This window comes from Cryptomeria japonica, chromosome 9 (assembly GCF_030272615.1).
Source record: "Cryptomeria japonica chromosome 9, Sugi_1.0, whole genome shotgun sequence".
NCBI classification, from domain to species: Eukaryota; Viridiplantae; Streptophyta; class Pinopsida; order Cupressales; family Cupressaceae; genus Cryptomeria; species Cryptomeria japonica.
In genome coordinates, this window is record NC_081413.1 from 726,172,474 (window position 1) to 726,185,614 (window position 13,141).

The 13,141-nt window shown below is 36.2% G+C and overlaps 1 protein-coding gene across 2 annotated transcripts; it reads left to right on the forward strand.

The window, feature by feature from the left end:
- The first annotated feature begins 771 nt into the window (after positions 1-771).
- Positions 772-7,329, forward strand: LOC131067416 (probable methyltransferase PMT17). 2 transcript variants are annotated; one of them, XM_058002408.2, is made up of 7 exons: positions 772-899; positions 3,026-3,684; positions 4,740-4,950; positions 5,097-5,394; positions 5,615-6,004; positions 6,142-6,219; positions 6,802-7,329. In XM_058002408.2, the coding sequence occupies exons 2-7, from the start codon at positions 3,031-3,033 to the stop codon at positions 7,034-7,036; spliced, it is 1,866 nt and encodes a 621-aa protein (XP_057858391.2). In that variant the 5' UTR covers positions 772-899; positions 3,026-3,030; the 3' UTR covers positions 7,037-7,329. The 2 variants fall into 2 exon arrangements, with proteins under 2 accessions (XP_057858391.2, XP_057858390.2); XM_058002407.2 differs by lacking the exon at positions 772-899 and adding an exon at positions 1,069-2,416.
- Positions 7,330-13,141: the final 5,812 nt, after the last annotated feature.

Consider the following 13,141-nt stretch of genomic DNA (forward strand, 5'->3'; position numbering starts at 1 on the left):
TTTTTTCCATGAAATGTAAGGGATTGTCCAAAGGTTTTAGCGTTCAACAATTGGTCCCTTTGTGTTCAACATATGTTGTATTTTACATAATAATATGTTATTTTTATAACAACAAATTTTTTGTGTTCAACTATTGGTCCTTTGGTGTCAGATATAAAAGTTAGAGATAACACACATTTATGATTACTAATAGGTATTTGGTCCATTTAAGTACCATATATTTACATAAAAATACGATATTATACTAATTACAAATGATATGTTTTTATTCACAGGATTTTTAGATTAAGTTTTGGTCAGATCTTTAAAAAGCCATTTTTTGGACACTTCACACTAGACATGTTATTTTGACAAGTTACCTGATGAGTCATGCCTTCAAACCTTAGTTGTAGATATTTAAGTGTCCATTTTACATTTCCAAAAAAAATGAAGGTCTTACGATATTCCATGTGATGGCTACATGTTGACAAAGTTAGCCCTCACGACTATTGGTCCCTCCCTGTAAGCAGTTAAGTTGAATACAAAGACAATAAAAAAATTGCCAAATCTGATGGACTGTTTAGAATCTATGAGTGCACGAAATTAGCTATAACAGCTACTAGTACGCTTCACCGAGCTGAGAGCCCCTCTTCCAAATACTAGGCTAGAAGTGCGACAAAAAAAAAGGAAGGTATAATGTGTATGAAAAAATCTCCACATATTCCCCTTGAAAAATACATATGATAAGTTATAAGGTTATAAGCTTGAGTTTTCTATATTCTTAGACTTGCTAAGACGATAATATAACTATTACTACAATCCATATCAGGTACGAAACCAAGTTCATGCTTCTCTTGCATTCTTAGAAAAGCAAGAGGAGAAAGTATAAGCGTCCACCATTATCCACATAAATATATATGGTAAGAAGTCGTTTGTGCAGTTTGCATTTTCCATATTTCTAAATAAGCAAACAGAATTTTGGGCATACGGATTTTATCTGAAGTATATAAGCAATTTAATAATAATAACCAGATTTCCCTGTTTGTGTTTTGCTGAAGTTTCAGACATTGAAATAAAAAATAACTTTCTTATTTTGTAGTTACCTAAAAGTTCAAAAATCCCATTTGAAAATGGATAAGTTTTAAGTATGGTCATTAAATTCGGTGGTCCGCATGAATGCTAGTAACTGCCCACTCTCAACATTTCCTCCATCATGCTGTTAGATTCATTCAACTCCAAACAAGAGATGCATTTGATTTACATAATTTAAGAGAATGTTCAGTAGACAAAATAGTTAAAATTAAAGAATAAACAGAACAGAAGCATCAGGTTTTGGCAGAAGTTTCCAATATTCCACTTAGACTTTCTATGTTTTGATTTGAAAACACAGAGGAAAGAGGTGGCATCTCTGTATTCGCTATAGGCAGGAGAATGACATGACTGAAAACATGATGAAAATTAGTTACACTCAAATAGCAATTTACAACAATATCCTTCTAAGAGATACCTGCTTTTTTTTGCCTTATTGACACCCATTTAGAATATCTTGGTTTTTCCAACTGGGTATGTCAGAGATTTAGAGTCTCGGAGTTCATCAAAAAATTGTTTGAAGCAGAAGCCCGATGCACATTCAATGGAGGACATTAAATAGGGGATGCAAAAGCAACAAACCAAGTACAAACTGGTTGGTGCCCATTTTGGTTATGTGCAAAGAATCTGAAGACCTGGAATGGGGATGATGATAAGATGGTGGCCTGATTACTGCAACCAACAGCAACTGTAAGGAAGGTGATGTAATATAGGGTCAAGCAAAAGGGCCAAAGCAGTCAGCCTTAGGTTTGAATCTAAACAGTATAGGCAGAAGCAGAACAAAAACACTAATTTGATTCCTTGTTTGTCATTTCATGGTAATGACCTTGCTTCGTTGTTTTTATCTTTGAGGCCAACGTAAATTCAGGCTTAGAAATCGGAAGGTATCCAGCTTGGTTTATGGGCTTATTGATAATTATTATAAAAGCAATTATGCCTAAATTTTTTTATAATAATTATAAAAGCAATTAAAAATTTTTAGGCTCGTTGGAAGATTGATTCTGGAAGCATTTAAGTAATCACACATTTGGAAAGTGATATATTAAATTAGGAACGAAGAAATAATTGTTTGGGGACAGGATGAATGAAGAGGATTATTAGGGAAGTTGGTGGGTGGAATTTGTATAGGTGGAGTGTAGTTGAAGGGTTTTCACATGTGCTTGTGGTAGTGATAAAGCTGGTGGACTTCTCTTCACATGTCAAGCTTTCTAAGCAAGCACTTTCTTGCTTTCTTCTTCATCATGTCTTCTATACATACTTCTAATTGCCTTTGTCTCTGAAAGCTGTGCTCGTGAAGCCAGGCAAAGCAATCCAGATATATTTGCAGGGGTGCCCAAGTTGGTATCAGGTGAGAATTCTGTTCAAAGCTCATGTGGGTTTATTTATCTATGCAAGGACATGGTTTAGGATGTTTGTCTTCTGTAAACAGAGAAAGCGCGCTCTTCCTGTTTTATCCTGTTGGCTTTTTTTTCCTGTTATTCTTCTTATAAAGTCGATCATTTTGTGTAGTGTTGTTATATCATGTTAATGTTTCTTTCACCGCTATTAAAGTTTAAATGAACTAATTTGCTTAGCATCTACCGTGTTGATTCTAAATTTCCATGCTTTCAAATACCCGTCATGTTGTCCCAATGCCTTGAAACACACACCATCTTTATTTTAATTTTTCAGCCATCTTCAAGGGCAAACCTCATTGTCCATCCTCATTGGCAAGCAGCATTAATATGTTTTTGACTATGAGACAGTATAAATGCTTCTGGATTAAATGAATAGATGTTAAGACATTTCGGCTCTATCTACTGGACCATCACAAATCAATAACTTTTACCCTGATGATGGGTTCACTATGGAGATCAGAAATGCAGGATGTTGAACATGTTATACCCGAAGATCTTGAAGTATTTAATAAAGCATGGATATCTGTAACTGATGCAGATTTGTACCTCATGTCATGCAGGTAACATGGTTAACGAATGGAATTCACCTATCAAACTACACCAGCTGTGTCCTCAGCGGAGAAATATTATTCAAGTGGCAGCAATAATTGGAATGTGTTCTCTGTTCTATGTATTAGGAGTGTGGATTAACACTTCCTCCCCTGTTACCTTACAGGAAATACACTGCATTTCAAATACTGTGAAGGTGTCATCTTCAGTCTCATTAGATTTTGAACTTCATCATTCAGCATCATTAGGTGAGGTTTCAAATAGGTCTAGGTCTTTTCCACCCTGTGATATGAAGTACAGTGAATATACTCCCTGTGAGGATTCTAAGAGGTCGCTCAAATTTTCTAGAGACAGGTTAATGTATAGAGAACGTCATTGCCCAGAAAAGAATGAGTCATTGAAATGCCTTATACCAGCTCCGCCAGCATATAAAAATCCATTCCCATGGCCGAACAGTAGAGATTTTGCTTGGTTTGCAAATGTTCCACACAGGGAGCTAACAATAGAGAAGGCCGTACAGAACTGGGTTCAAGTTATTGGGGATAAATTTCATTTCCCCGGTGGTGGAACCATGTTTCCTCATGGTGCTGATGCCTACATTGATGATATCAATTTATTGATCCCTTTGACTGACGGAACAATCAGGACTGCCATTGATACTGGCTGTGGGGTATGTTTCTTTCTCTCTGTTTTAACTTTTTGCTATGTCTTTTTTGTTCTTCTGAAAGTAATGACCTTATTAGAGTGAAACACATATATATGATAGGTGGGTTAGAGGCCCATATACAAAAGGACATATCTTAAAGGTGCAGAAGTCAGTACAGGCTAGGGTTTCATGTTGATTGCTATAAGTAACCTGAGAAAATAGAATCCTAGGCTCGCTGTTCTGTATAATTGAATTAAATTAATGGAAATCATAATAGTAAATGGTAATTGGAATTAGCGGACTGATCAGAACACCATCTTTATAGTATATAGTTCTTAGAGAAGGGTTCTATATTTTTCGTCCAAACCTGAACAGAGTCAATTGTGCTATGTTTTCCAATGAAAGCATCATGTGTGAAACCTAATCATCTTTCAATTTTGAGCCGCCCAGAGTTGGGTAAAATCCAACTCACACTTTTTAGCATAACTGAGTTCAAGGATGGCTTCCGATAAATTCTTCACCAGGGGTACCCACAGCCCACAGGTCACTGGAAACCCAGGTGATTCCACTGAGACAGGGATTGAACCTTATTGTAGAAGGAATCATCCTAGCACTGCAAATGGTAGTAAGCCTACAGCGATCTGATCTCTTTGCACCAGTGGTCACATCTCTGTGTATGCAGCATAAGCGTTTGGCCTCCTCGCCATTTGTTACCAATTTAAAGAGAATTTCGGCTCTGAAATTGAAAACCATTTATTATCATACAAAAAGGATATTTGAATTAGGGAACAGACTCTACGAAGTTTGCATTGAGATTTTTTTCGAAACTGTTTGTATCCATCATCAGACTACATTAGGAAGCTGCTTTTGCTGTTTCTGTACAGTGTGGATTTAAAATAGTGGATCAGATTTGAGTTGAGTCACATGTAAAACTTAAAAGACTTGCATTCTTCATATTCATTTACCTCTTTTAAATCCTACTTTGAAGGTACAGTAACTTGCATTTTCATGTAAATTACAATATTTCTGTAATGCATTCAGATTTCAAGCTGAATTTTGGTGCAATCTCATGCATTCAGGTTGCTAGCTGGGGTGCTTACCTGCTGAAGAGGAATGTCTTAACCATGTCCTTTGCACCAAGAGATTCACATGAAGCACAGGTCCAATTTGCTTTAGAGCGTGGAATTCCAGCTATGATTGGGATCATGTCATCCAATAGGCTTCCATATCCAGCAAGAGCTTTTGATATGGCTCATTGTTCACGGTGTCTGATTCCATGGAATAAGTATGGTATGATATTTGATCCTTCATGGATGTTTGGAAGATACACTAAATGTGCGACTCATGGTGCTTTAATTTCATCTTGGTTTTTATTTTAAATCCATTAGAAATGAGCATTTATCATGTGCCTGATTTACATAAGTTTCTATTGCCAGGAGGTATGTACTTGTTTGAAGTTGACCGGATATTGAGGCCTGGTGGTTACTGGGTTTTATCTGGACCTCCTATACACTGGAAGAAGCATTTTAAGGGCTGGAATCGGACAGCTGAGGACTTGAAGCAAGAACAAGATGAAATTGAGGATTTTGCCAATAGTTTATGTTGGAAAAAGATTGCTGAAAATAATGACCTTGCAATATGGCAAAAGCCATCAAATCACATGAACTGTGTGAAAACACGCAGAATCTTAAATGTTCCTGGCTTCTGTCAAGATGATATTCCGGATGCTGCTTGGTATGCACTTTCTTCAAATTATATTCTGTTTTATGGAATGGGATTAAGTTATTAGATCTCAGTTAGCCTTAGGGAATCTTTTTACATTTATAATTCAAATGACACAAGTTTAACTTGATTTGTGCCCTGAAACTTTAGGACTTTCTAGAATTTGTTACTTGTTATTTGGTTTTGCAATCCAAAATTGACTGCCGTTTGCTTTCTACAACCCATTTGAAAGGTATAAGAAGATGGAAACTTGCATAAGTCCCCTTCCACAGGTCAATGATAATCAAGATATTGCTGGAGGGGTTATAGAAAAGTGGCCACTACGTTTAACAGCCATCCCACCTCGAATAAGCAGTGGAAGTATGGCAGGAATCACAGCTGAAAATTTTACGCAAGATACCCAACTTTGGAAAGACCGTGTGACAAGCTACAAAAAAATTATTGATCCACTTGCCCATGGGAGATATCGCAACATCATGGACATGAATGCTCATATGGGTGGTTTTTCTGCTGCTTTAGCTAATGACCCTGTTTGGGTTATGAATGTTGTTCCAGTAGATGCTAAAGACAACACACTCGGTATCATATATGAACGGGGATTAATTGGTACCTATCACGATTGGTAATGCCACTCTGCACTTTCACCTCTACAATACATTTTGTAGTTTTTCAGAAATTGCTTGACTTGGAATCATCCGTTGGGTACAAACCATATGAACTCACTTCCGGAAATGGTGTTAATGTCTTGCTTGGATGTAGGTGTGAATCTTTCTCAACATATCCCCGGTCATATGATTTAATTCATGCAAGTGGAGTTATAAGCATGTACCAAGATAGGTAATGTAGCCTACACTTCTATCATGGCAATTTGGAATGCTTTTCAATGTTTTGACTTTGGCTTAAGATAGTTGCAATAACTGAAGACTACAATGCCAAAGACACCGCATTTTTGCTATTGTTGTTTTCCTTTGTGAATACTCAATTTCTTTCAGTCACACAAAAACTTTATAATGTTTTGGTCAATGCTGTTTTTGGGTTAGATTGTGTGGCATCAATGTTTCAGATCAGATTTCGTGATCCATCATCAGAATAAAGAATGCTAGAATGCTAGAGGAGAATACACTTTGATGCAAAAAACTGTAACACAATCTAACCCAAAAACAGCATTCACCAGAACTATGAATTGTGGAAACCTTATATCATTAACTACAATGTTTTACTTGTTTCCCTTTATACCAAACTTTTCCAACCTTTCCAACATGTTCAGTGTTCACTCACTTGTTGTTTGTATAGGTTAATGCTTCTGTTTCAAGCTGTAATTCAACATGTACTTGCTTAGGTATCTATAAGAAGAATTCATTATAAACCACATATGTTATCATATTTTCAAATATTTTTTATGAGAATTTTATGATGCAGATGTGATGTTGATGACATTCTTTTGGAGATGGACCGTATCCTGCGTCCAGAAGGAACTGTGATTTTGAGAGATGATATAGATACTCTGGCAAAAATACAAAATACAATCAGTGGCATGAGATGGAAGAGCTGGCTTGCAAATCATGAAACTGGTCCCTTTGCAAGGGAGAAACTCCTCATTGCAGTTAAGGAGTACTGGACTGGTACAGAAAAGGCAACAGAGAGCAGTTTGTGAGGATTTATGCATCATGATTACATTTGAATTTAGAATTTTGCAAAACTGAGTGAGGGAGATGAAACAAGAATTACTCTCCTTGTATTCTACAAACTGAGTTTGGAATATGAATACCTATTGTTTTGTCAGGATTATCTATCAGCGGGAGATGAGCAATTCTCCCCTTGAATGATCACTTATATGCTGTCATTCTCTATTTATAAGGCCCATGAGCTTTTCTTATTATTCAAACAAGTGTAAGATTATAAAAAAATTTAACTTATATCTAATTATTTAAGGATCTTGAAATTCTGTATCTATGCATCACCCTATTTCTTTGCAGGTCTACATTGAAAAGAAATCCACAGTTTTAATCCTCAAAACGCTAACTGACATGTCCAGTTCTAAATAAACAGAAGTATTTAGTATCAAAACTTACAAAAATTTCTCTATTATAACTTAAACTGTTCAATTTGGTTAAATCTGCAAGTGACAAGAGATCCTCTAGCCATTCATTATAATTTCAAAATTGAAGATTTATGTTCATTTAAAATTGAAGTTATTAAGTAGTTTTACTTCTCCCGATTCTGATTTAAGTGGTGATTCTTTCTTCATATCATTTCTTTTTGAGTAAAACCTACCTACAGGTGTATATGTAATCACAGTTGCAAGAAATGATGAAAAGGGAAATATAAAGTGTTTAGTGTAAGTCTAACTCTTGACTAATGGGGTCTCATAGATTATGACAGGAAATCTATCTAGTTACCACAGGGAATCATCCTACCAGGGCAAAGTCATAAAATGAACTGATACAACCAGTTTGCATTTATCATGAGAGTTAAGGAACAATCAATGACTAATAATGCAGTGTATGGAGATACAGCTTGCAAATCATAAGAATGGTCCCTTTGAAAGGAAGGTACACTATATTCATCACTGTAGTTTTCCTTTCCTGGAATTATACAGAGAAGGCGGTGAAAGGAAATTTGAGTATAATCATAATGGCTTCCATTCAAGTCTAGAGTCCACCAGTCAACCTACTCAATTCTAACGTAAAAACCGTGAAACAAACATACAATTATAAACTGTTATTTGCTCTTACAGAAAGTATTCGTGCATTCAGTATAATTCATTCGATCATTCGTGAATGTTTGACTGTTCTCATCACAACATAAATGTAAATAACACAACAAGAAAGGGACATAAGGCCCACCAAAAGATTTCTGGACCTTACCCTGTTTCCTAAATTAAAAGGAACGTCTTTAACAAAAAGAAACTATCATAATAGGAAACATGGCCTAAAAACAAAACAATTATCTATAGCATAACAAATTCAAAATTTGTGAACGAACTTATGTTGTTACAACTATAAAATTAATGTTGGAAGGGGTAATAATCAGGATTCTCAACCTTCCATAAGATAGGCACTTTCCATCATGTGTAAGGTCTCAATTAGTGCAATAGTATTTTTTTCTTTCTGTAAGGCTCTTTTGTCGTTGTGAATCTTAAAAACTAAACAATTGAAGTTGAAATTTTTTTAGTGGCAAAATTAGGTCTTTTTGTAGTTGTGAATCTAAAAAACTAAAGGATTGAAGTTGAGAACCTTTAAGTGGCAAAATAACAAGAGTCAACTGAGGAAGTTTATTTTGATATTGGGGGTTGAACCATGTGGGTAGGACACAAGAAGGTAGTAAGTAGGTGGTGAACATCTCCTTTTATGAGGTCAACAAGTGGAGACTAGCTAGACCACTAATTAGATTTGGAGTGGCCACATAATTGTCATTATATGCTTGAAAATAGACACATAGAGAAATGTTCATATGGTCAAATGAATGGGCATTTATTTTTAGGTTTATGATAGAAGTGTTGGAATCCAAGAACACTGAGAGGGGGGAGCGTATCAGTGTTCTCTGAGAATGATTAATTTTAACCTTATTAACACAACAACTTAGCAACCGGTATGCATAAAAGCAAATAACAATAAGTAATAATGCAACCACAAAGATGAACACCATAACATGAAGATTTATACGTGGAAAAACTCAAAGAGGAAAAACCACGGTGGGATTGGAGACCCACAATATCTATCCATTGATCAGATGAATAAATATAACATACAAGGGGCCTGCACATGCAGGAAGACCAACAACCTAGAGCACACTGCTCATCACAAAAAGAGCCTCACTAACTACAAGAAATCTTCGGACTACAATCTGGAAATAAGAATGAACTGCAAGAATAACATCTCCTATGCCTAAGTACAGTTTTGATTAAGCTCAATGTCGGAGGTCTTAAACCTCTTACACAAACCCAATTCAATCATCTATGATCAACCAAAACCTTTGCATATGATTACAACTTTATTCACATACAGATAATCCCATAACCCACAACCACGATCTACAAAAGAGATCTTACATTATATTTATACCAATCCAAGACCTAAACAATTAGGTCGGCCACCTAAAAGATAATACAATAAATCCATTACATAAACCCGCAAAGCAATGATAATCCAAGTCGGCCTAAGACCGAAACAACATTAACGAAACAATAAATCCAACTGATAACGCATCGGGAGCATCCACCAACACATTACATAAATCGATCCATAACCTAACAGAATAGCATTAGGTCCGGTGCTAAATGCAACACCACCGATCAACTGGAACACGAACATGATAACCATCAACATCCTGAGAACCTTCTAGAAGCCACACCAACACCACTTATCAAATCCATCAAAAGATCTTCAATGATGCTCTGTCGGTAAAGCCCTTACCGGTAACCAAAAGGCTTACTTGAACATATGATAGCTTTCGGATCACAAAATCTCGAACCAGCTAAATGTGACACGCACATGAATGACATGAATAACCGAACCAAACCAATTCCACCAAACTGAACATACTGAAGAATACCGGAGATGATCTCTAGATCAACATCACAATCCAACCACTCTATCGGAACCCAGTAGACAGCCAAACAAGCTAGTGTTGACATCAATGCAACACATAATCAATTCTTCCAAATTGCCAACAATCTCCCCATTTGGCATTGATGGCGACACTAGATGTGAAGAACATCCAAGTGCCAAGAAATGCCAAACAAGTCTCCCCTAATGGAAGACATCCAACAATCTCCCACAAATGATATATCAATGAAGTTCTGAATCGATTATCTCTATACCAATTAACCATCCATAAACTCGAACCAAACTCCACCAATGGGATACAACCAATCTTAAATTTTGTTCCTCTCCCTTTGACTGATATCTTTGTTAAACTCTGTTTATCACATGTATATCTCTCCCCCTTTGACATCAATGCCACAAATCTGACATAAACATCACAGAAAAATCATAGATCATCTGAACCACACAACTGACTACTCCCCCTGAGTAGTAGCACCGACTCATCAATCCGGAATGAATAATAGTTTTGATAATGAATACCAGACTGATGCCAATCAACATCACTTAAGTCTCAATCGGAGGGGCAAAGATCCCCAATTTGTCTCTAAAGTACTCAAATGATTCCTTGGGCAAAGGTTTAGTGAAGATATCTGCAATTTTCTCTTTAGTGTTCACATAAACCAATCTGACTTCATTTGCTTCTACCTTTTCCTTCTAAAAGTTATATTTGATTGATATATGCTTTGACTTAGAATGAAATACCAGATTCTTTGATATGTCAATAGCAACAGAGTTATCACAGTGAATAACTATCGATTCATTACAATCTACCCTTATATCTTTCAACATTTGTTTCATCCATAGAACTTGTGTACAACTAGTAGCAACAAAAACATACTTAGCTTCAACAGTAGATAAAGAAGTATATGTCTGTTTCTTGTTGATCCATGAAACAAGTTTCTTTCCAAGAAAGAAAACTCCACTGGATGTGCTTTTCCGGTCATCTATATCTCCAGCCCAATCTGCATCTGTATATGCATATAGTGTAAAGTCATCATCAACCATAAACCATACCTGAAAATCCTTGTTACCGGAGCAAAAGTTTCATCATAATCAATTCCCTCCTTCTGAGAATATCATTTGCTGACCAATCTAACCTCGTTCCTCACAACTTGTCCATCTTCATTCAATTTATTCTTAAATACCCGTTTAGTTCCAATAGCATTCTTATTTTTAGGTTGGGGAACTAAAGTTCATGTGTTGTTCTTTTCTATCTGATCCAATTCCTCTTCCATATCTTTCATCCAACATTTATCCTTACATGCTTCATCTACTGATGTTGGTTCAATTTGAGAAATTAAGCATACCTCTTCAACTACCAAACTTCTCCTTGTCATCACTCCTTTGCTCTTATCTCCAATGATCTAATCTTCTGAATGATTCAACCTTACATACCTAGGAGTCTTCTGACTTTTTGTTTCTATGCTCTAATCTTTAGTTACTGTTGAATTTTCTGATACTGTCAGAGTAACTGGTTCAACATTATGTTCCAGTATAGGTGTTACCGGACCAGTTATGATCATTTCCACTTCCGGTTCTCTCTCATAAGTTCTGATTTGACCTCTATACTACTCAACACTCTCCACAATTCTTTGCAATCTTTTGTTATAACATCTATATGCTTTGCTTTCATTTGAATAACCAAAAAATTTCCCTTCATCACACCTAGGATCCAACTTTCCAATTCACTACCAAAGATTCTGAAATACTTAATTGTAGATGTATGACCAAACCATAACTCATAACGTGACTTACCAAACCAAATCCAAGATCCAACAAATCTTCATTAGTTAACCTTCAAACTGACTTCTCCAAAATCTGAAATAGGTTTTCAGACCACTACCAAGGGCAATGCAAGATCTGTCATCAATTTGCCTCCCCCAAGGCATTTGTCTTAGTTATCGAATGAATTTCCTGCAGGTGTAGGAACATTCTACTATGTCAGATGAACATCTAGGGTATATGCTTCAGCCGGCTGATCCTCAGAATTCATAACCCACTTCTTCTCATGCTCCTTCTGAATATCATCAACCTTTTGCTTTCCCTTCTCATTGGATTTGTCATTTCCTGCTAGTAGGTTCTTGCTTTTGCTAAATTTAGCAATGTGTCCTACTTTGTTGCATGCATAATAAGTGCCATTGTTCATTTGAATTGCCTTGATGTAGCCTTGACCATTTCTTGACCTACATTGATTAGCCATATGTCCAAACTTTCCAGATGCATGACATTTTACATTCATTCTACAATCTATTGTTCTGTGACCATACTTTTTGCAATTGAAACACTAACCGGTACCTGAATTAGTATTCTGATCGACTCTATTTCTGCATTGACTTTCCATATGACCAAACTTATTGCAAACAAAGCATCTACCATTAAATTTATGTGCATTGGATTGCCTTACCGATGACCTCTGATTTCGGTTGACTGGTGGATTCTCCTAATTGTTCTTCTGACCTGATGTATCATCCTAATTTGCAGTACTAGAGCTTTCTCCATGCTCAAATCCAAGGCCTCTAGTGTCTCCACTGTCCCTTTGATTCTTCAATAATTCATCAAGCTTTACAGAATTGGCTTTGAAATTGTCTTTGTACTCATTTGCAACATCCAAATCACCTCTTAGGACTATCATCATTCTTCCCAACTCCTGCTCATTATTTTGTGATTGTAATAATTTAGTTCTCAATATATCATTCTCATGTGCCAACCTAATGCATTCTTCAAATCTGTCTTTCAGAGATTTGGCAAGATTTTCTTCATTCTTCTTCTGATCTTCAATCTCCTTGGACATCCTCATGGTTAGGGCTTGCATTTCATTCTTCATGACACCATTTTCCTTACTCAACTTCTGACATAGATCCTTAAGAGCATTCTTTTCTCTATCATCCTAATTTTGTAATTGATCACAAAGTTCTTTCCTTTTGGCTTGTGCAGATGACAACCTCTCTTGCAAAGTAAAGATGAATTCCTTTGTAGATCTCAGCTTATCTTGCAGCTTCATGTTCTTCAATCTTTCAACATCATAGTCTTCAAGAGCAACTTGAAGTTCCTTCCTCAAACTCACCTCCATAGATTCCGGATACAGGATCTTCCTCAAGCTGTTAGACTTATTCTGAGGCACCAGGCTCTAATACCAATTGTTTGAATATAAG

Bases quoted from the DNA above. Each gene is read 5' to 3' on its own strand.
- LOC131067416 (XM_058002408.2), top strand. From the start codon at position 3,031: ATGGTTAACGAATGGAATTCACCTATCAAACTACACCAGCTGTGTCCT. The intron at 5,395-5,614 runs GTATGCACTTTC...CCCATTTGAAAG, and splicing joins GATATTCCGGATGCTGCTTG to GTATAAGAAGATGGAAACTT. The intron at 6,005-6,141 runs GTAATGCCACTC...GCTTGGATGTAG, and splicing joins ATTGGTACCTATCACGATTG to GTGTGAATCTTTCTCAACAT.